The following is a 24,662-nucleotide window of genomic DNA, read 5'->3' as shown; positions in this document are numbered from 1 at the left end:
TTCCAAGTCCTATCTGAGGTGCTTTGGTCTTATAGACACTCTCCTACAAACTAAACCATCTCAAATCTCACGTTTTCATTCCCTAGGCTTCTAGATAAGTGAGATCATACCCACTTTCTCCCCATTTTGAAGATTTCCTATGTTTAAAAATCATAAAAAATAGATACTAGCTATTGTGACACCTTGTACAGATAAGCAAAACTAAGTTCCAGAAAGAATGGCTGTTAAAAAAGCACTCGTCTCTTAAAATAGCTTATACTAAAATGTTTTCACGCTGCCTTAATTTTCTCTTTAAAAAATATCAACTTTAAAAATAACCAAAACACTTATTTAGAATCAGATTCAAACAGTCCAATTGTTTTTTTTGGTTTAAAAGAGAAAAAAAGCCTTTTTTAAAACCAAAAGGGACATCTGAACCCAGACAGGATATTTTACTAGGCAGTGCTAACTCACAGTAAAAATGACTGTTTGGTGTGATAACGGCACTGTGGGTAATACTAACAATAACAGAGTTCTTATCTGTTAAATACTCAAGTACTTATGGTGAAAAAATATGCCCGGCATTTGCTTTAAAATATTCCAGCAAAAAAATAAAAGTGCAGGGAGGTATACAGATGAAACAAGACCAACAAAATGTTGATACATACATTGGGGTTTATTATACTATCTTATCTTTGGTTATGTTTAAAATTTTCCAAATAAAATGTTCTACCTAAACCACAGGGCTAGACGGTTATAATTAAATGTCGTGAAATAACATAAAAATTAATACATAATAAGATAATTTATCTGGAAAATTAATTCTGGGACACAATAAATGAATAAGTTTGACAGATATCAAGATCCCTATACTTTAGCCCACATACCCTTTACTCAAAAGTAACCCACAGGAAAAATTCCTTTGTTTCAGAAATACTTTTAACAAGCTTAGATACATAGTCCAAAACAGATAGCAAAGGTCACATTAAGAGTAAAGATGTTTAAAGTAGGCTCAATGAGGAATGAAACAATTTATGAAAAACAGATTTAAGGTGGGGAAAAAAAAAGTGTTGTCTAGACCATCATCTAATGTAAAAATCAGCCTTAAACTTCAAGCCATCCTATAGTTATTATTATCCCACAAAACTCCCATCCCCAACAGGTTACCAATCTTATCAATCACAAAATTCTCTTGCAGTCTTCTTCACTTTTCAGTGTCTTCAACTTAAGGCCCCTTCATCCCTTTTGGTGACAAAGCTACCTCATGGCACAACTCTATTTACATTATATACTAAGGACTTGCACTTCAGGAGGGGCCCTTCCAAGGATTAGAGAGATTATGATATCCCCTAAACAAGCCCAATGGTGGTCTTGCCCCTTGGACTATATTTTGGATGCTCCACATAGGTCTTCTTATACCTCCACGCTATATTCTCCAACCCATCCTTCCATAGTCACTTAATTTTCTCAACAAGAAATGGAATCATGCTACTGTCCTAAAATGTTATCTGCAGAGGTGCCTGGGTGGTTCAGTTGGTTAAGCATCTGACTCTTGGTTTCAGCTCAGGTCATGATCTCATGGGTGGTAAGATGGAGCTCCAAGTTGGGCTCTGCTTGAGATTCTCTCCCTCTGCCCCACCCCCAAATAAGTAAATAAATAAAATCTTTTTTAAAAAAGTCATCTGCAGTTCCCCATTTATCTATAGAACTCTGGAGATCTGTTGTATACAACCCACTTTTAATTTACTTTTCCTATCTCTGCTCCCAATAGTCCCTACGATCCCCCTAACACACACACACACACACACACACACACACACACACACACACAATTTTCTGCCATACCAAAAAGATCACTATTCTAAATATGTGTGTTGTTTAGCAGATCTATACCTTTGTTCCACCTGTTCTCTGCGTGGACTGAGCCAGCAATCAAGGAACTCTAACTTTTATGAATTCCTAAGAATACTGCTGACACTACAGGTGGTTATCTTTACATGGCTTTGGACTGCACTTCTTGCGTGAGTCTTCAGAGCACACGGTATAAATTCCACCTCTGTTTACCAAATTGTTCCTACCAAAGTGTCTTATCCCATTTTAGGCTCTCACGTGTGGCTTCTCATTCTCCTAACAATGCCAAAGTGGTACTTGATAAACTATTTTTAAAAGGTCCAACCTATATGAACAACTTAAAAAGAATCCACCCTGTTAATCAATTTTTATTCTATATTTTACTTGTCTTATGTATCTATAAGAATGTATGAGACTGTAAGTTCCATGATGTCATCTGAATGTATGTTCCATGAAGAAGGAAGTTTTGATTTTTTGTTTTTTGTTTTTTTTTTGTCTCAAAACATAGATCAGTATTCCCAGGACATAGAAAAACACAGATTAGTATTCCCAGGACATAGAATAACACCTGACCTGCAGTAGGCACTCAAAATATTTGTTCAATAAATGAACACAAAAAATTTTACTAAGCTTCAATGTGTTTCCTTTTGAGCATGGGTAAGATTTATGGAAGAAATACGATCCCTTTTATTATTCCCAAAATCAATTACACAGACAAGAAAGTAAAAACAAATTTTAAAAAGCAGACATGACTGAAATCACAGGCCAACATATCTGCTAATCTTACCTTCTCCAAAACTTAAAAACAATTGATGTCTCAAAAAAAAAAAAAAAATCTCATAAAAAAAATCTACTATGTATCATGGTTTCCTAGTTCACCCTGTTACGGAAATGTTTAAAAACCACTAAATTTATTAGTCAATAAAAGTATGAAAGAGGAGCACCTGGGTAGCTCAGTTGGTTGGACGTCAGACTCTTGATCTTGGTCATGATGTCATGGGTGGTGAGATGGAGCCCAGAGTCAGGATCCACAATCAGCAGGGAGCCTGCTTGAGATCCTCTCCTTTTGCCCTCCCCCCACTCATAGACATTCTCTCTCTAAATCTTTTTTTAAAGAGAAGAAAGGTAAAACTTGAAGAAGTCTATCACTATATCATACTGAATACTGATAAGCTCCATGAAACATATTCATACATTCACTCAGCAAGTATTCACTGAACCCCTACCACGTATCAGCTACGTTCTAGGTTCTAGGGCTACAACAGTACACAAGAACAAACTTTCCTGCCCTTCAGAAGCATTCTAGGGAATTCTAAAAGCAGTCTCACTGTAAAAAGATATTTGTCATAAGTTACTAAAAATAAATCTAAGAACTGAAATACAGTAAACTGGTGCCATTTACTACTGGGGAGACGAAAAAAAGCCTTAAAACTCAGAATTCCAAAAATAATCTTAGTCCTTCAGTAAAAAAAGAGATCTTTTAGAATGAATTTCAATGGTAAAAAGTAATCTAAAAACACCTGAACTTTAAATATAATCAAATACTATAGAGAATAAACATAAGCCTTGCCAAAAAGACTTACCAATGTAATATAATTATCAATAATAAAGAAACCCCCCAAAAAAAAATAAAGAAAGAAACCCTACTTACTCTAAATAATAAGAAACAAAATTTTTTTTTAAGATTTTTATTTACTTATTCATGAGACAGAGAGAGAGAGAGAGAGAGAGAGAGAGGCAGAGACACAGGCAGAGGGAGAAGCAGGCTCCATGCAGGGAGCCCGACGTGGAACTCGATCCCGGATCTCCAGGATCATGCCCGAAGGCAGCGCTAAACCACTGAGCCACCTGGGCTGCCCAATAAGAAACAAATTCTTATTTCACCATAGGCAAGATAACACTCCCTAGCAATAAAGTGAAACAAGCTAGGTAAATTTTAAACAGAGTGGGTGGTCCAGCCAGGCAGGTCAATGTCAGAACACACACAACTTCCTGTTTGAAGGCCTACACCCTTCAATGGGCAGATTGGAAGAATAAAGACCATAGTAACTTATCATAGCTAGGAGGAAAAACTGACAAAAGAGATGAAATTAAAGTTTCAAGTAACACTACAATAAAAGAGGAGACCCTTCTTAGTTGAGAGACATTCCCCCACAAAAGCACCACAGATGAAAATTTTAATCTTGTAAATCTACCTAATTAAGGAGGTAGGTTATTAACAATCAACATCCAAATTGTGGATAGAGTAATATACATATTCTGACCACAAAGCATCAGTTAGTCTTTTTATTTAAATACGTAAGAATCCTCTACAAATCCTAGAACAAATTAAGAAACAGTCTTAAAACAGTTTTAAATTATCTAACATCTTACCTAACCCCATGTCCAACTCCTCTCTTTGGGGGCTAGACAGATAACATTATGACTTATCCAAGTCACAGGCGCAAAGGACAACTCTATCAACTTAGGTGCACACTAACGAAGAATTAAAAAAAAAAAAAACTGGTTAAAAGATGTCCTTGACTTTGATGACATTATACTAAATGAAATAAGCCAGCCACAAAATAACAAATATTGTATGATTCTATTTATATGAAGTACCTACAATAAATTCATGGAGACAAGGAGAATGGTAGTTACCAGGCACTGAGGGGGAGGGGAAAAATGGGAGTGTCATGGGTACAGAGTTTCAGTTTGTGAAGGTGAAAAAGTTCTGCAGACATTAAAAGGAAAGCTACAGACCCATATAGCACAGGAACATAGATGCAAAAACATTCAACAAAATGTTAGCAAATTAAATCCAATAATGTATATTAAAAAAAATTATACACCACAGCTAAATGAGACTTATTCCAGGAATGCAAGAACTGACTCAATACTCAAAAAATTAATAACGTATCAACAAGCTAAGAAAAATCACATGACCATATCGACAAATACACAGAAAAAGCACTTGACAAAATCCAACAACTATTCATGATTAAAAAACAAAAGAAAACAAAACCTCCGAACAGACTTGTAACAGAGAGGAACTTCTGAACTTGATTTAAAAAAAATACAAAAATTCCTACAGCTAAAAATCATAGATAATGGTGAGAACTTCAATGTTTCCTCCCCCAAAGATTAAGAAAACAAATAAGAATATCAACCTTACCACTTGTACTCAACATTGTACTGGAGATTCTAGACAGGATACTTAGCCAAAAAGAGGTTAAGAGGTACTTAGATTGGAAAGGATGAAGTAAAACTATCTCTGTTTACAGATGACATGACCTGGTATGTAGAAAACTCTAAAGAACACACTAGAGAACTATTGAAACTAATGAAGGAACTGAACAAGGTCGCAGAATACAAGATCGATATATAAAAATTGATTATATTTGATGGAAGCTTGCAATGAACGATCTGAAAATAAAATTAAGAAAACAATTTCAGGGGTGCCTGGATGGCTCATCTGGTTAAGCATCTGCCTTCAGCTCAGGTCATGATCATGTCCTCATTGGGTTCTCTGCTTGGTGATGAGTCTGCTTCTCCCTGTCCCTCTCCAATCTCTCTTGCTTTCCTTCTCGCTCTCAAAAAAACAAAAACAAAAAGAACCACAATTCCATACTTAATAGCATTTAAAAAGTAATACATTTATCAAAAGTAGAACATACTCTGCAAATCATTAAGCATTTTTGAAAAAAAATTAAAGATCTAAATAAATAGAAAAACATTTTTAAAACAAATAAACGGAAAAAATCTCATGTTCATGAAGTGGGACACTTAATAGGAATATGGCAATACTCAAGTTGATCTTTCACAGTCAACCTAATCACCAACAGAATTCCAGCTAACTTCCCATAAAACCAACAGGCTAGGTCTAAAATTCATATGCATGGACTTGCAAGGAACCTATAATAGACTATCTTTTTTTTTTTTAAAGATTTATTTATTTATGATAGAAAGAGAGGCAAAGACACAGGAGGAGGGAGAAGCAGGCTCCATGCCAGAAGCCCCACGTGGGACTCGATCCCAGGACTCCAGGATCGCGCCCTGGGTCAAAGGCAGGCTCTAAACCACTGAGCCACCCAGGGATCCCCAGACGATCTTTTTTTACTATTATTTTTTATTTTTTAAGAATTGACAATCTTTAAAAAGAACAAAATAAGAGGACTCTCACCTCTTGATTTGAAAACTTCCCTAAAGAGCAATGGTAACCAAGAGAGTCTGGTCCTGGCATTAAGAATAGACATATAGATCAATGAAATAAAACTGAGAGTCCAGAAATAAATGCATATGTCTATGATCAACTAATTCTCGACAAAAAAAGTACCAAGACCATTCAATGGAGAAAGAACAGCCTTTCAACAAATGGTGCTGGAACAAATGGATAGGCATATTCAAAAGAATTGAAGCTAGACCCTTGCTAATTCCATTATTATTATTATATACTACTGTTTTATAATTAGTGAATTATATTAACATGTATTCAGATAATTATAACATTATTCATAAGCCAAAAGGTGGAAACAACCCAAATGTCCATTAACTGATAAACTGGATAAAGAAAATGTGGTATATCTATAAATAAAATAATATTGTCTTAAAAAGTAATGAAGCACTGATAATGCTACAACATAAATGAACCTTTAAAATGTTATGCTAGGGGTGCCTAAGTGGCTCAGTTGGTTCAGTATCTGCCTTTGGCTCAGGTCATGATCTCAGGGTCCTGGGATCAGGCCCAGTGTCAGGCTCCCTTCTCCTTCTACCTCTAAACCCCCACTCATGCTCTCTCTTAAATAAATAAAATATTTTAAAAAAATAAAATATTATGCTAAATGAAAGAAGCCAGTCACCAAAAAAACCCACATATATTATTTATGTGTATGTCCAGAAGAGGCAAATCTATAGAGACAAAAAAAATTGGTAGTTCCTTAAGGCCAGAGGTTTTGGAGGTAGAGAAGGGGAAGTGATAGTTAAAGGATACAGGGCTTCATTTTTCTCATTTTTAGGTGATAAAAATATTCTAAACTTGATTTTTGGTGACAACTATCACCATATTTTGTGACTGTCTATTCTAGGTCCCTTCCAAGTACAACTCTGCGAATATACTAAAAACCATAAAACTGTGCAGTTTAATTGGATGGATTATATGGTGTATGAATTATATCTCAATAAAGCTGTTAAAAGAAAAAACAAAAATCAAATACACTTAGTAGACAAGCTTAACAAAAGACTTCCAGTCATACAAAATCCATCCCATACTACTACAGAAGTCTAGGAGGAAAAGGAAAGTCCACTGGAGGTTCTGCTATATATCCATGTACTAGTGCAATATGTCATAAATCCTATGGCTTATGTTTTTTTTTTAAGATGTTTTTATTTTTAAGTAATCTCTACACCCAACATAGGGCTCAAACTTACAACTTCAACATCAAGAGTCGCATACTCTACTGACTAAAACAGCCAGGCACCACTAAACTTGTTTGGGTTTTTTTAAGATTTTATTTGTGAGAGAGCGCGCGCATGCGTTTAAGTGCACATGAACAAGGGGAGAAGGGCAGAGGGAAAAAGAGAGAATATTCTCAAGCAGATGCCCCAGGCTCAATCCCAGGACCCTGTGACCATAACCTCAGCAGAAATCAAGAGTCAGCTGCTTAACCAACTGAGCCACCCAGGTGCCCCTAAACTTGCTTTTTGATGGACGGATTATGATAACCATTATCCAAAGTATCTAAAGAAAATGCATCCTATTAGTTATTTTTAAAATGTGTAAGAAAATGATGTTTCAAATGGAACAAACATTCCTGAACGAAAACTCATTCAGTTAAACAGCAAAATTGTCTGGGAGAATGAGAGAGACAGGGAGTTAATAACTTTAAAAAACTATTCTTCAACAACAGTTAATAATAAAAGGCACTTAATTTATACAAGACTGTTTAACACCCTAAATGTCTTAATGTGTTTGATCAGTTCTTACATTAACAGTCTATTACTTAAAAATATCCTTCAATAAATGACCTAAATGAAATCAAGTACTTTAGAAATAGTAAATTTTATTTTTTTTTTTAAGATTTTATTTATTTAATCATGAGAGACACAGAGAGAGAGGCAGAGACATAGGCAGAGGGAGAAGAAGGATTTCCACAGGGAGCCAGATATGGGACTCAACTCCAGGACCCCGGGATCACTACCTGAGACAAAGGCAGATGTTCAACCACTGAGCCACCCAGGTGCCCGAGAAATAGTAAATTTTAACTTAAAAGAAACAGATTTCAGAATGGAAAAAAGATCTGTTAGAACAATTTATGTTCTCCCAAGTACAAATATATGATGACACAGGTACTGTAATTGTGATGATACTACAAAACAGGCAGTATATACATGTGGGGCTTATAGCTGGAGAGATGTTTTCAAAGGCTACAAACAACAGAACATTTTTCAGGGAATAGACACTCAGGAATGCAACCGAGAAAGCCTCTCCTAAGATACTGCTATAAGGACTTTGAACAATATATTGTAGACTACACCATCTCATCTGCTTTTGATTCCTCTAGCTTTGGCAACATTTGGTGAAGTTTTTCTAACTGAAATTACTCACGCTAATTTTAAACCTGCATATGAGAGAACAGAAGGTTAGTTTCAGCCCAGAAATCAAAATCTAAGAGGAAAAAAAAAGGCCACTGTGCTAATGAAAAAAGGGTAATCCACAGTTCACATAACTCAACCCTTTATCTTATATTCAGGGATAAAAATAAGCCTAACAATTTTTATTTTCTTTATTAAAATTCTGATCAAATTTTGCTGCCTTAAAAAAATTTTTTTGCTGGCTTCCTGCATAGGCAAAAATAGAACAATGTAAAATTTAAATTTTCAGCAGTTTATCACATAAGTTATATACAGTATTCCTTTCACCTGTCATAAGTGAAATACACAAGTTAATTCAGTTCAAGTAATAGTTAGATGAATAAGCTAAATTTCTACATTAAATGTAGCAACAGTTTTATAAACATGAACCTGTATAGAGTATGATGATGACTTAAAACTTACAAAATGCATACCTATCAGAACAGCTAAAATTAAAAAGACAATAGTGTTCATAAGATGCATAACAAACGTAAATCTCTTACATTGCTCATGGAAGTACAAATTGGTAAAGCCACTTTGGAAAAAATTTTGGCAGTCCATCTAGTTAAATGGGCATTATGGACCTAGCATTTCTACTCTTGGGAATATAACCGACAGAAATAAGTACTTATGTCACCAAGACTTAGATAAGAATTTCATGGTAGCTTTATTCATAACAGACAAATATTACAAATAACTCATATCTGTCAAAAGGAGTAAATAAATTGTGATTTATCTTCATCCAATGAAATACCACTCAGCAATAACAATTACTAATGCATGTGATAACACAGATAAATCTCTTAGATTCAATGTTGAGTGAACGAAATGAGACACAAGACTGAATATGATTACATTTACGTAAAGTTCAATCAAGAGTAGACAAAACTAATCTGTGGTGATGTAAGTCAGGATTGTGGCAGACTCTTGGTGTTGAAGATAGTAATACCTGGCAGGCAACACGAGAGAGCCTTCTAGAGTGCTAGTAATGTTCTCTTTCTTGATTTGAGTGGCAGTGGTTACAAAAGTATAGGTACACAAAAATCACTGGCTATACTAATAAGGTTTATGCACTTTATTGTAAGTCATACCACAAAAAAAATAATGACCCTTGGAAGAACCTTTTAAAAATATTATTCATACTCTAAATACATTTCTTTCTTAGAAAAGAACATGAAACAAGCCTTCCTTCATGCATCCACACATTTCCCACAAGTCTCACGTCTCAGACATTGTTATTAGCCTTAGGGGAAAAAAAAGGGTGAAATCAAGTTCAACATCCCATATGGCCAATTCGGAGTTATTTGTGCTTTTGGCAAATTATATGTGCAGCACATATGATCCTTAAAGATAGTTCTTACTCCTGATCTCTGGAAGCCATTCAGGGAGCAACTCTAGTAAAATATAAAAACTATATATAGTTTCCCTTAAAATGCCTTTAGTAATTATGTTATAAATGTAGTCAAAACTCTTTACTCACCTAAGCATAGATACCAGTAGGCAGCAAACAAGTTAACAGGCATGCACCCCTGTCAGTCTATCTCAACTACTGAAATAGACACTGAAAGTGACCATTTTCAAAAGAACAGTTCAGTGAAAGTATGGAAAAGGACCAAATGTCATTTTACATAGTGGTTTTAAGAATAAAGACTTTGGAATCAAACTGCCTGGTCTGGCTGGTCTCACTCAGCCTTGCCATGTCTTTTAAATTTAGCCTCATTTCCTTACCTATCAAGTTGAAATACTAATATTACTGTATTGGGGTAATGTGAATACTGAGTGAGATAATACCTATTAAATGCCCAATAATCAGAATACCTAGAATTCGACAAAGATTCAGAAACTGTTATCTTAAGAGATAATCTGTACTTCCTCATGGAAGAATACATCATCTATGAGATGCTCTTGCCAAAAAGTCGAACAAGTCCTGAGTCGGATCAAGTCCATAGATTTAACTCACAATTTATAGTACATTCACAGGACAAAAGAACATGTAAAACTACACCATTCAGATAAAAAAAATAAAAAATAAAAAATAAAAATAAAAAAAACAACAACAGCAAATCCAGACTGGGGAAACTGTAAGACCAGCAACTAATTTCTTTAAAAAATAAACTGCCAAGAAAGAGACGGAGGGAAGCCTAAAAAGAATTAAAAGCACTTTAAAGGCCACCAATCACAATGTGGATCTCATTTGGTTCAATCTTGACTTGAACTGTAAAAAAATTTTTAAATTAAAACATGAGTCAACTGGAAAGTTTATCCCTTTTATTACCTAACTTACGAATTACTTGTTTTTATGCATGATATTATTGTAATGTCCACAAAACCCCTTCTCTTTAAAGAGATATATACTATAATATTGACAAATTCTATACCTGGACATACTTCAAAACAACATATAAAGTATGGAATGAGTTGGGAGTATAGATGAAATGAGATTGAGTTGATAACTATAAATACATGAGCACTCATTATGCTATCATCTACTTTTATATATAGGTGTTAAAAACTCACAATAAAATTTTTTTAAAAAACAGAAAATGATATAAAAGTACAAGCAACTCTGTACAGAATTAAGACTCTAGCTACAAGAGTTCAGTAGCAGCTCTCACCCATATATCCCAAGTATTAAGTTTTACATTCATAATTTAATTCTAAATTAAGTTTTGACCTTCCTAAACCAATTCCTGAAATTCAAATTACTTTTACATGATAATTTTTGATCAGCACTCTTCTACTACTTCTGATTATCACAGGTGTAATCTACTTGGGAAGCAGGGGATTCACAAAAATCAACTTACTAAAACTGGTAAGATCAAAACAAATATCCACTGACAGCTAAATGAATAAATAAAATGTGGTATAATCATACAGCAGATAACAAAGTAACAAAAATAATGAACGATCACTACATGCAAAAACACGGACAGGGATCCCTGGGTGGCGCAGCGGTTTGGCGCCTGCCTTTGGCCCAGGGCGCGATCCTGGAGACCCGGGATCGAATCCCACATCGGGCTCCCGGTGCATGGAGCCTGCTTCTCCCTCTGCCTGTGTCTCTGCCTCTCTCTCTCTCTCTCTATCATAAATAAATAAAAATTAAAAAAAAAAAAAAAAAAAAAAAAAAACCATGGACACATTTCATAGATACCTCAAAGAAGCCAAACACAAGCTTTTATAGTATGATTTCATTTACATGCAGTTCAAAACTAGGCAAAACCAGTCTGTGGTACAAGAATCCAGGATAACAGTTATCTTTTGGAGTAGATATTAACTAGGGGGTAGATATTAACTGGAAGGGATATAATAAGGTGGGGGGTGAGGTTCTGTATCTTTATCTGGGTAGTGGGAATATGGGTGTGTACATGTGTAAAATTTCAGAAAGCTATACAATTAAAGATTTGGATACTTTTCTGTATATAAATTATACTCCAGGAAAAAAAGAAAAGAAAAAATACATTTATCTAAACTACACCCCCCAACAACCAAATCAGCATTAGAAAGGGAAAGGCATAGAATACTTGAGTATACATATATAATTCACAAGGAAAAGTCATCCTCTCTCCCACCACTACCACCTATTCTGTTTCTCATTACAGATTTTCATCTCCTCTTATATAACTCTCTACTTTTACAAATAATGATTTTTTTAAATACTGACATAATAGACCTAATATTTCTCACATAAATTTTTATAATTATTTACAGCTTTTTGAGAATTTACACTTTTGGAGAAAAACTCTTTTACAAAAAATAAATATTCTACTTACAAATTACTAGGTTCACCAACAATATTTGAATTTCTGTAGTATTCCTCATATGTGGCATTCATAGTGAATGTCGTAAGTGATATCCTTTTAAGTTCAAAATGTGCTACTACTTTATGAATTCAAGAATCAACAATTTTAGTGACCCTTTCATATCTTATATTTCATGGTAAAAGTTGAACTGTAGTTATTGATCAATTCCAATACACAACAGAATCTTATTCTAGAAAAATGTTTAGTTCATCTCTTGTTTACAAAAGACTAACTTCTTTCCTCCTATACTTTTAAAACAATCTTTTCAAAACACAGTGGTAGCTCAAACAAAACAAAAACCCTGTGTAAAAAGCTATTTACTTCACAAGAATATAAGACCTAAAAATCAGAATTTCCCCTATAATTTGGAAATGTTTGATAAAAACCTCAGAATATTCTTAGTTTTAAGAATTTGAATACTGAAGTTTTCATTTTTATCCAACAGAAACAAGCTCACATTCAATCTTGTATTACTTTACTAATTACTCAAAATGAAGTCATCTATTTCTAAATCGTAAAGTAAAATATTTATATTTCGCTCCTTTAGTGAACTGCATCCTTACATAAATTGACTCACGTCAATAAAAAGACAAAGTCAGTACAAGCCGCTGCTCATCTCCTACCTTCTTCCGCTATCATAACACCTTTGCAGGCAAGATATGGTTAATGAAATAAATTCAGAACTATTCCATTGTGACTTTCCTTCTATACTTTCATTCTCCTAGGAAAAGCATGACCCACCACTAAATCAGTGTAAGTGGAGGCATGCTGTCCCAAAATTCAGACTATGTTTAGCGTCATTTTTAATTAACAGAGTAAGATTATTTATATCAGAAATTCTATATGGAAACCTTATCAATCAAAAATTAGTAAAGATATTTCAGCTTAGAAGCCACTAAGTAGGTATATAACCTCACTCGGGTCCTGATAACCTTCCTATGGCTTCAGTGTCTCCCCCAGGAAAAGGGATATTGTGTTACTTCAGAGACGGTAAATACAAGACACATGCTACTCCCCTCCTGAACCACCACTACTAATTGATCAGAGATTGATGCAGAAATGGCACCTGAGGTGAAATTTATCTGTCATTGCTAGGTAAGTGATCTACACTTCCTTCCCCTTTGAACATTCTGTCTGTGACCTACCTGGAATCAAATACATTTGTACTCAACATCTCAAGACACACATACATACAATAGTATAAGCTTACTTAAGGAGTCAGAACCTCAATTATCATCTTTAAATGTACAGTCTTTTTTAAAAAGAATATGCCACTATTTATTCATTTCTCTATTTCAGATGTAAAATTGTGAGAAATAATCTAAATGGATAAAATACTGCATCTTTCTCAGTTTGCTACACATGTAACATAGTGCTGTTTAATATGAACTACATTCTTGATATTGAGGCATACCTGACCATGCCTGAGGAGATCTTATGAAAAGAATTTACTGAAAAGTTTCCTGGAAAATCAGCTAGGAATGTTTACCTTGTTACTTACCTTAAGGCAGATGCACACCCAGTTACAGATTGATTTAGAACTTGTAAAGGTGAGCACCCTGACATGTGTTTAGACAATTACATAATTCTGTCAAAGCGTTATTTCTAGCATCTTCATGTGGCTTCTGAATGTCAAACGCCCCTGTAATGAGAGTTCTTCCTCCTAAGTGCGGCACTCCAAATTTCCAAGTCCTCCTTCTTTGTCCCTATCAAATTCTCCCTCCCTCAGCCCAATATTCAATGGTTAGAAAAACATTCTGATTCAAGTGAAATTATTTTTTGCTTTTTTTTCAGGGGAGAATGCCAAAATCCGGGGAGAGAGGGAAATAACAATTGCTTGGTATCATGAAAAAGTGAAAATCTGTGGAGAAGGGGAGATTCACTGGTCAAAACAAGAAGTGCTTACTATGGGACAATTAATGTGTTAGATGAGGGAGATATGGTAATCAAGATAAGACCCACTCCTGACAGAGGTTAAACTCGCCAGGAAAAATAAGTAAGTAAAACAGTATCAATGAAACAAATGACTTGCGCATCAGAGGTGGGAGGAGAATATAAAATAGTCTTAAAAATCAGAGGAGGCCTCAGGGCACCTGGCTGGCTCAGTCACAAGCATGTGACTCTTGATCTCAGGGTTGTGAGTTCAAGTCCCACTTTGGGCATAGAGCCTACATAAAAAAAATAAAAATAAAATCAGGGTAGGCCTGCTATGCAAAGATTAGCCAAAGATAAAGCAACATTTGAAGAAATAACAAGAAACACTTGAGGAACTGCAAATACGATGGTATGCTTGACACAGAGAAGCAAGATACGAAGCTCAGACATCATCAAAGGCCTTGGAAGCCACTCTAAGGAACTGGACTTTAGCTCAAAATGTAATAGTGACTGAAGCGGACTTATTTGAAGAGCACAGGTGTACTTTTACAAAAGTCTCTATCAGCCCACTTCACACATTGTTGGAAAGGTGATTAAGAAGGGGAATGTGTGGGATCCTGGATGGCTCAAAAGTTTAGTGCCTGCCTTCGACCCAGGGCGTGGTCCTGGAGTCCTGGGATGGAGTCCCACAGCAGGCTCCATGTAGGGAGCCTGCTTCTCCCTCTGCCTGTGTCTCTGCCTCTCTCTCTCTCTCTCTCTCTCTGTGTGTGTGTGTGTGTGTCTCTGCCTCTCTCTCTGTGTGTCTTTCATGAATAAATAAAATCTTTTTAAAAAGGCGGGGGGGGGGGGGGGGGGAATATGTGAAGAAATAACAAAAAGGGAGAGATGAACAGTGTATCAGAGACCTTAGCGTATACTCAGACATCTCGGGTTAGAGCTACAATGACTCTGACGTAGATTCTCACTCATATGCATCAACATGTACTACATGCAAAAAGCAATTACGGAGATGAAGAGGAATCAAAAACTCAAACAAACTTAGATTACTGTCTTAACTGAGTAGTTTTAGCAAGAACTGGATTTTGGTAAAATTAAAGACACAGTTCTCACTGTTTTTTGTCTATTCTTTTTAAACAAGGTTGGGTTTTGGTTTTAATTGGGTTCAATTTAAAAGACACTATTCACCTTGTTATACATATATCTAAGCATGAAGTCCAGTAGAAATGATTTCCCTTTACGAAAAGCTCCTGCCACGGATACCACTACTATGTTAAGATCTCGTATGTGCTCCTGTAGCAATATCTGCTCCAAAGCTTCTTCATCGAGCTCAAAGTTATGGTCATCTTCATGAGCAAGAACAATCTGTACTGGACATGGTTTCTTCATAACCTCATCAGAGTTTACTAGGTCATCATCTTCATAATTCTCACCTAGAATTAAAACAAGAGAAGAGGTTACTTGAATTCCTGCATGACAAACTTCTAAAGGATCACAACTAAAGCAAAATTTCAAGTAATTTCCCCCTTATTGCAGATCATCTGAAAATAGTTACATAAAGTAATATTCAAGTACGTACTGGATTTCTCACTCCCTCCTCTATAACAGAACCAAGAATACGCTAAGATTTCCCATTATATATACAATAAGCAGCAATACTGAGTACAGCCTCTACTATTAAGTCTTAACAGCTAAACGTGAACAGTAGCTGTTTCTTGAGCCTGCATTATTCTATAAACAATTTCTGTATGCACACAAAAAGTTGATCTGTGCAAAAGGGAGTAGGAGGGGAGTCTTTTACCGAATAACTCAGATTCCAATTCTCCCTGTGGGCATCACCTGGAAATTACTCTAAGCCACAAAGATTAAAACAGGAGTTGTAAACATTGTTCCCTGGGAAACTTAAATGGCTAAGCTAGGGTCATAAGAAGTTTCTAAAACGGACACTTATGGTAAAGCTAACAAGTCCCTAATTTAGTAAGAGTAACCTAAGAGTACAGCTTCCCTTATTAAAGCAAAGCACAGGATTAATATCTTAGTGGAAAACACAAGAACAGTGAGGTGCCTAACTATAGAATAGTTTCATTTGCCTCTGGGCTCTTTTTCACCAAAGACCACAGCCACCACTTCAAAATTACACAGCTCCCCAAAACAGTTATATAAGCTCTTCCTTCATTCACCCCGCACACCAAAAGAAGGTAACCTTTGCAGAACTTTACTCAACAATGAGTAACTATAAAACCCGAAACAGCAGAGACAAGTTTCTAAAGTTTAGGTTTCTGTTCTTTTAAAAAATAAACAAAAACACCTAATAGCTGGTTTCAGAGTCTATATCCCTTGTCTGGCTCTCCTCCCTATCAATTATCCCATGTAGCAACAACTTACTCCTGAGGACCTTATCCTCTTCCACATCAACAATTTTAAGAGACTCTCCCCCTTGAACCTGTCTACTAACTGCTCCTTCCCAATCTATGGAGACGTACAGTATCTGTTCTGTTCAATGCAATGACTGTCCCTTCTCTACCAGCAGACAGTCCAATGAGGAGTGGCACATTATTAGCCAACACTGCTAGAATATCTTATCCAACTAACAACTATTCTTAAAAATGAAGTATCTACATTAATGGATTTTTTTTTCTCCTTACAGAAAGAAAAATCTAGTTTTTGATTTGCAAAAGCTAGGAGAGCCTTTACTTCCACATTACAAGGCACCTTTAACTGTAAGTAGCAAAAGCAGCAACACTATTTCAAAATGCACTGCAAACAATAACAGTATGAAGAGCAAGCCATTTCAAAGAAGAATCTTTGAAAGTAAAAGCAATCAATATTTAATTAAAGAGGATATTAACACTTCCAGTTTCATGGTACAAATGCAGAGTGGTACCTAACTGGTCTCTCTTCTTGCCCCCTCCTCTAATCTGATCTAAATTCCACAGAGTAGCAACTAAATAACATACATAAATGAGTGTGACTAAATTACTCTCCTTAAAAATCAGTTACAGAGGATTAACAACTGCGATCCTACATAAAATCCTGTACTCACTGCCAAATCTCTCCTGCTTCATTTGGTGCTACTCTCGCCTCTGTAAACTACAAATAGACAAGCTAGCCTTTTTTCAGATCCTTATGCTATTACAGCTCTTTCTATACTCATATTTCACTCATGATATTCCTTTGTCTGGAATATTTTTTCCATGCCATTGCCCTAATCAATTCATACTTATTCCTTAAGTCTCAGAATATGTCCCCCCTTCTAGACTATCAATCTTCTGTTTAAAACTCTCAATTAGCTTCCCACTGTAACCAGAAAATATAAAGGAAAAAAACAGAACTCAAAGTTCCTTAACCTCCACAGCCCTGTGTTATCTGGTTCCTGCAATCTAGTCCCCTAGCTTTTCCTTGAACAGGCCAAACCTGTGTCCCACCTTAAAATCTTTCTCCTGGGGCAGCACCGGTTTAGCGCCGCCTGCAGCCCGGGGTATGATCCTGGAGATCTGGAATCGAGTCCCACATCAGGCTCCCTGGATGGCGCCTGCTTCTCCCTCTGCCTGTGTCTCTGCCTCTCTCTCTCTCTCTCTCTCTCTCTGTCTCTCATGAATAAATAAATAAAATCTTAAAAAAAAAAAATCTTTGTCCTGCTTTCCCATCTGGAATGGTCGGTCCCTAGAAACTCGTGTGGCTTAATTCTCCATCATCTAGGTCTCAGCTCAAATATTCTCTTAAGTGTAGCCTTCCTTGATCACTCAAGTCTAAATTACAGACCCCTCCACATCACTTTAAAAAAACAGGTTATTGGGATCCCTGGGTGGCGCAGCGATTTAGCGCCTGCCTTTGGCTCAGGGCGCGATTCTGGAGACCCGGGATCGAATCCCATGTCGGGCTTCCGGTGCATGGAGCCTGCTTCTCCCTCTGCCTATGTCTCTGCCCCTCTCTCTCTCTCTCTCTGTGTGACTATCATAAATAAAAAAAAAATAAAATAAAAAACAGGTTATTTTTCCCCACAGTCCTTTTCAATATCTAAAATGACCCTTTTTTATGTGTTTACATGTGTACCTTATTATCTCTCCCTTCATAGAATATATGTACCTCAATCACCCTGATGACCACTCCATCTCCTAGCACCCAGAACAGTGCTTGGCACCTAACAGGTGCTTAATAAATATTTCTTGATTGAATGAAATTTACACATTTCATTCAGGAGTTTTATACCTGCCCCTATGTATTTTAAAAGCAAATTTGAGAATCACCTAATTAGTTTGGGAAAATACTTCCAGCAACTCAAGAGTAGTGTATTTATCACAAAATTACAATTAAAAGTATTAAGTTCTATTAAGTAATACACTAATTATAAAGAATCCAAAATGATTAAAGGCTAAAATATCACAATGACCAAACTTGGATTGATTTTGTTAAAAAAAAAATCAACAAATAGTCTTGTTCTTACAGTAAAGAAAGCATTAGTTTTTGAAAAATAAAAACAAATCACTTGGCAGGAAATTTTTATTAACTTGAAATTTTACCTAGATTAGTTGACTATAGTTACCATGTAGCCAGTTTTCTTTGATTAACATGGATAAAGATAGGTACCTCAGATTTATAGGCAGCAGGTGTCTAGTTTGTCATCATTTCTAGTGTGTAGACTTCAAAGTGAAGTGCACAAACCATGTTTCAAAAGTATAATGGAGCACATTATAGAGACATGGTTCACTTAAGTTTACTCCCTCATTATGATTTTTCTACCAAATTTGTACTAACTACAGATAAAGAACTCCATTCATCAAACACTGATATAAGCAACTGAAAAATAATGTACATTAGATTACTTGTAAACATTAACACATAGTGATTACATACAATTGGAAATCTTTTTAAATTTAGCATCACTCTAAAATTTTAAACTAAAGTTAAATGCTATGCAGAGAATAGTGATTTTATTTCCATTTTTCAATGCCGGAAAATGACTTAAGGTGACTTCAGATCTCCAATAAATTTTCCTGATTGACTGTTCCAAGTCAGTTCTTCCCCACTCCAATTCCCAAAACGATCTTTCAAGATAAAAGCTGAAAGATACTTATAGAAAATCAATTGTTCCCCAAGTATTTCCCCATGCCTTAACACTAAGTATACTTAACCTATTTGCCACAAGGCCTACAAAAAGACACCTGTAGTAGTAAAAAAGATGAGTAATTAGGGGATCCCTGGGTGGCGCAGCGGTTTGGCGCCTGCCTTTGGCCCAGGGTGCGATCCTGGAGACCCGGGATCGAATCCCACGTCAGGCTCCCGGTGCATGGAGCCTGCTTCTCCCTCTGCCTGTGTCTCTGCCTCTCTCTCTCTCTGTGACTATCATAAATAAATAAAAAATAAATAAATAAATAAATAAAATTAAAAAAAAAAAAAAAGATGAGTAATTGCCAGGGGTTGAGGGGAAAGGAGACAAGGATTTTTAGGGCAATAAGCTATTCTCTCTGATGCTATAAAGGTACACACACAGCATTACACATTTGTCAAAACCCAAAGAATATACAACCCCATAAGTGAAGCCTAATGTAAACTGTGGGCTTTGAGTAATAATGATGAGTCAATGAAGATTCATCAACTCTAACAAATGTACCCACTTTGGTCTGGAGCAGGGAGGCTGTTGATGTGTGTGGGGCCTGGGGTATATGCATACTCTGTACTTTCCACTCAATTTTGCTATGATCCTAAAACTGCTCTAAAAAAAAGAAACCTATATAAAAAAAGAAAAAACTTGTCTTTTTGATTGCTCTTTAAACATACTTTATCTTAAATCTGCCAAACTCATACATTCAGCATATATTCCAACAGCAAAATTTACACTTCAAAACTGACCTAGATCCATCTGCATTCAAGCTTAATTATAAGCTAAGGCAATAAAAAGATACTACAAATCTGTATTACAATAAAATGTTACTAACATTAGATTATTTCAACCCCAAACTAAACTTATAGAAAGAGAACCAAATAAAGAATAATTGACTTTTCAAAAACAATGAAAGTATATTTTAAGTTATTATTCACATTCCAACTAAAAACTTAAAACAATTCTTATGGAAAGTAGCCTGGATTCAGTCTACTTAGTCTATTTACAAAAATTTGCAGTTTGACAAAAGCAATGTTTTTGTGTCTGGTATGTTTATACTCAACATTTATACTCTATAACCAAATGGAAACAGTATCCAATTATTTTATTATTAATTATTCTAATTATTTTAAGCTTATTCTAGCACATATTTTTAAAAGCCATAAAGAGGTTATACCATGGCAAAGCTATTTGTAGGAATCTTATAAAAAAATAAGGATGCAAAAAAAAAAAAAAATAAGGATGCAAAGATGTACAGGTTTGCTGACCAATGTTATTTACAGTAGTAAAAATTAATGTTGACTGCGGAACTCCATTGGAAATGGGCCCGAGAGTTCTCTTAACCACGTGGACATACTATGCAGCTTAAAAACACATCTACACATTTAAGAAATTAAGGACATTTAAGACATCAGTGGGAATAAGGCAGATCACAAATTATTATAACTCCTCCCCAATTTTGTTTTGCTTTGCTTTTAAAAACACAGGTACACTTAGGGGGGAAAAAAAAAAATATATATATATATATATACACACACACACATCACTTGGGACTTCCAGGCATTAGAATAACTACTGGCCCTCTGTTGCAAACTATAATACTAGACAAAATATATGAGGCATCTTTTTTCAAGGATGGACAATAGTCATAGGAGTCAAGCAGTAATCTTGCATGGGAAACCAAAGCACAAGCAAAGATCTGAGTTGAGGACTGCTAAAGCAACTGGAACCATTACACAGGGCAGAGAGAAAAAGGAGCTGTGCAGAGGTGGAGCCAAGGTGCAAAGGCACACAATACTAGCAAAGCTTACCAGAAAGCTGCTACTACAGTGTTGAACAGGAACACAGACTCCAGAGATGAAACAGTATTGGGGCACTTTGGCATTCTGGACCAGCTATGGTAGAAAGATCTTATGAGCACTTCAGGCATTAAGCTAAGGCAGAGAGAGCAAAGGCATAATAATCTGACAGAGAGGTTGGCTATGGAAGAATAGATAAAACAAAATGGCCATTATGTTAATAATCACTGAATAATCTGGGAGATGTATATACACAGGTTCCTTATATTGTTCTCTTCACTTCCATACATATTTGAAAATTTCCATAATAGAAAGTTTCTTTTAAAAAGTAGAGAAGCGGGATACCTGGGTGACTCAGTGGTTAAGCATCTGCTTTCGCTCGGGGTGTGGTTCTGGAGTCCCTGGATCAAGTCTCACACCGGGCTCCCTGTATGAGGCCTGCTTCTCCCTCTGCCTATGTGTCTGCCTCTCTCTATCTCTCTCTCTCTCATGAATAAATAAAACCTTAAAAAAAAAAAATGTCGAAAAGCTAGGGGCACCTACGTGGCTCAGTTGCTTAAACGTCCAACTCTTGATTTCGACTCAGGTTATGATCTTAGAGTCATGAGACTGAGGCTGAGGCCGCACAGGAACTCTGCGCTCAGTGGGGAGTATGCCTGAGGATTCTCTCCTCTCCCTCTGCCCTCCCCAAACTTGTGAGCGCTAACACCTGCTCTCTCTCACTCACTGTCTCAAATAAATAAATCTTTAAAAAGAATAGCAAGGCTAAAGTTTTCATTAGGAGATGAAACAGATCCAAACACAAAAGACAGAGATACAGGTCAGTGCTATTAGAAGTGAGAGAGAAGTCTCAAAGATCGTATAATGCAGCTTTCTCAACCTTTCTTGTACTTCTACAGTCCTTTGGTGATTGGGAGAAACAAAGGAGTACCATGGAAAATTTAAAAAAAAAAAAAGTTTTCAAAATATACAAGGTCAAGCAATTCTAAAATTCTACATCTACACTACCATTCCCCCCAACCTACTTCCCCATGAAAACAGTTCATCTAAACACACATCAATCCTTCCCTCCTAAAATCTGAAAGCAAAATCCCTAAGAAACTCAGTATCAGTTGGCTAACTAAAAGTAGATACTCTATTACTAAAAAAAAAAAAAAAAATGAGGCTTAAAATCAAATCCATTAAACACCCTAAAAAGAAAAAGAAAATTGTAGAACCAGATGGCTACACTGCTGAATTCTACCAAACATTTAAGGAAGAAATTACACCAATTCTACAAAGAATCTTACAGAAAAAAAGAAAAGAACATTTCCCAACTAATTTTATGAAGCCAGTATTATTATTCTAACCAAATCAGACAAAAAATTACAAGAAAAAACTACCAACAGTCCTCATGAACAAACATAAAAATCCTTAATAAAAATATAGTAATCAGAACATACAAAAAATTCTACAACTGTTCACTAAGAACAATTCCATTTTTTAAAGACTATTAATTTGAGAGAAAGAACATGCATGCACAAGGGGAGGGGGAGGGGCAAAGGGACAAGAAAACTTCCCGCTGAGCAGGGAGCTCAATATGAGGCTCGATCCCAGGGCCCTGAGATCATGGCCCAAGCATAAGTCAGACGCTTAACCAGCTGAGCCACCCAGGCACCCCTATAACAATTCCATCTTAAAATGGGCAAAAGATTTTATCTTCGTATCACCAAAGAAGATATATGAATGGTCATTAAGCACATGAAAATATACTCAACACCATTAGATGTTAGGGAAATTAAAAACAATACCACAATCAGATACATCTACATACTCTAATAACTAAAATTTACAAGACCAATGAAAGCGCTGGTAAAGAGCAAACGACACTCACATATATTTCTGTTGAGAATACAAAATGATACAACCACTTTGAAAAACTTTTGGTAATATCTTTTAGAAAGTTAAACATATTTTAAATAATCTCTATGCCCAACATGGGACTTGAACTCACAACCCCAAGATCAAGAGTTGCATGCTCTACCAACTGAGCCAGACTGGAGCCCAAGTTAAACATATATTTACCATACAATCTATAATCACACTCTTAGGTACTTAAAAGAAATTAAAACATAACAACAAAAGACTGAAAATGAATATTCATAGCAGTTCTACTCATAATGGCCATAAACTGGAAACAACCCAATGTCCATTTACCGGAAAATGCATAAACCGTGTTAAATCTGTACAATGGACTATTACTTGGAAATGAATTACTAAAATACACAATGACACAGATAAATCTAAAAAGATATATACTAAATGAAAGGATATATGAAATTCTAGAAAAAGTAAAACTATAGTAACATAAAGCAGATCATTGGCCACCAAGAGCTGAAGGCAGGGGAAGAGAATTGACTACTGCTACAAACTGTGTGTCCCTCAAATTCATATGTTGAAGCCCTAATCCTCAATGTGATGGTATTTGGAGGTGAAGCCTGTGAGGGGCTAATATAAGGTCACGGGGGTAGAGCCCTCATGTATGGAATTAGAAAGGGACCTGAGAGAGATGATCTCTTCCTCCACCCTGTGAAGACAGATGCAGAAGCCATTTGCAAACTAGAAAGAGGACTAAAACCAAAACTGCTGGCACCTTGATCCTTTCCTAGTCTACAAAACTGATAAATAAATGTGTGTGTAAGCCAACCAGTCTATGGTAATTTGTTATAGCAGCCCAAGCTAAGTCAATTATAAAGGGGCACAAGGGAACTTTTTGAGATGATGGAAATGTTCTGTAACATGACTGGTGGTGGTGGTGGTGCTGGTGGTGGTAGCTACAAAACTAGCATTCATGAAAACTCATCAAACTATACTGAAAAATCAATCATTTTTATATAAATTATTTCAGTAAGGTAGATTTTGGAAAAATCAAATGCAACCTATACCCCTTAGCACTTTTTTTTAATTCATTCAAGAGTGAGATCACAAGTAGGAGGGGAGGGGCGGGGGGGGGCGGAGAAGTAGACTTCCAGTTGAGCAGAGAGCCTCAAGCAGGGGCTCGACAGATGCTTAACCAACTGAGCTGTCCAGGTGCCCCCAAACCTTAGTACTTTCATTTATTAAATGAGAGGATAAAGCAATACAACAATTGATTAATCATTTTCCAGAACAAAAATGTCCCCTTCAAGGAGTATTACCCATGAAGGTTATACTCCAATGTGATGAAAAACTAGAGCTGTCAATCAATTCTGACACTGCTCAAATTCAATATAAAATGCTTTCTCTTGACCTGAATTCAGGAACTGGAAAACATAATTTTGAGTGTTTCTAATGGTGACAAATGTACTTCTTTGTGAATGAATTCCTGTGAATCCACTACCACATCATGCCAAAATATTTTGGTTAGAAAATAAAAAGGTATTAGGAAGTTACTAATACTTATTTTCCTAAAGAACTCCAGACAGCTTTTTATATTGAGGAGGGAGGACTTTTTTTTATTCCTATAAATTCCATAATCTGTTTAAGCATCAACAGATTATGCATATGCTTCCTAGCATACATATGTCAAGACATATGAGGACATTCAAGTTCTAGAATATATGCTTAAAAATTAGCCTCAATACTTAAAATTAAATCTAATATATCACTCACAGGGGCTTTAGAGATTCGGCA

General features: G+C 35.9%; 1 protein-coding gene across 8 annotated transcripts in view; it reads right to left on the bottom strand.

The window, feature by feature from the left end:
• Nucleotides 1-24,662, bottom strand: part of ATL2 (atlastin GTPase 2) — a 55,188-nt gene that overhangs the window by 17,124 nt on the left and 13,402 nt on the right. For 6 of the 8 annotated variants that reach the window (XM_072767267.1, XM_026018911.2, XM_026018910.2 and 3 more), the window contains exon 2: nucleotides 15,300-15,544. The exons of the other annotated variants lie outside the window; for them this stretch is intronic. In XM_072767267.1, the coding sequence (XP_072623368.1) occupies nucleotides 15,300-15,544 (245 nt within the window). The remainder of the gene's footprint in view (nucleotides 1-15,299; nucleotides 15,545-24,662) is intronic. 8 annotated transcript variants of the gene reach the window in all.

The sequence above is a fragment of the Vulpes vulpes genome, chromosome 8, assembly GCF_048418805.1.
Source record: "Vulpes vulpes isolate BD-2025 chromosome 8, VulVul3, whole genome shotgun sequence".
NCBI lineage: Eukaryota > Metazoa > Chordata > Mammalia > Carnivora > Canidae > Vulpes > Vulpes vulpes.
The sequence above is the reverse complement of the archived record's forward strand: the minus strand, read 5'-3'. Positions and strand labels throughout refer to the sequence as shown.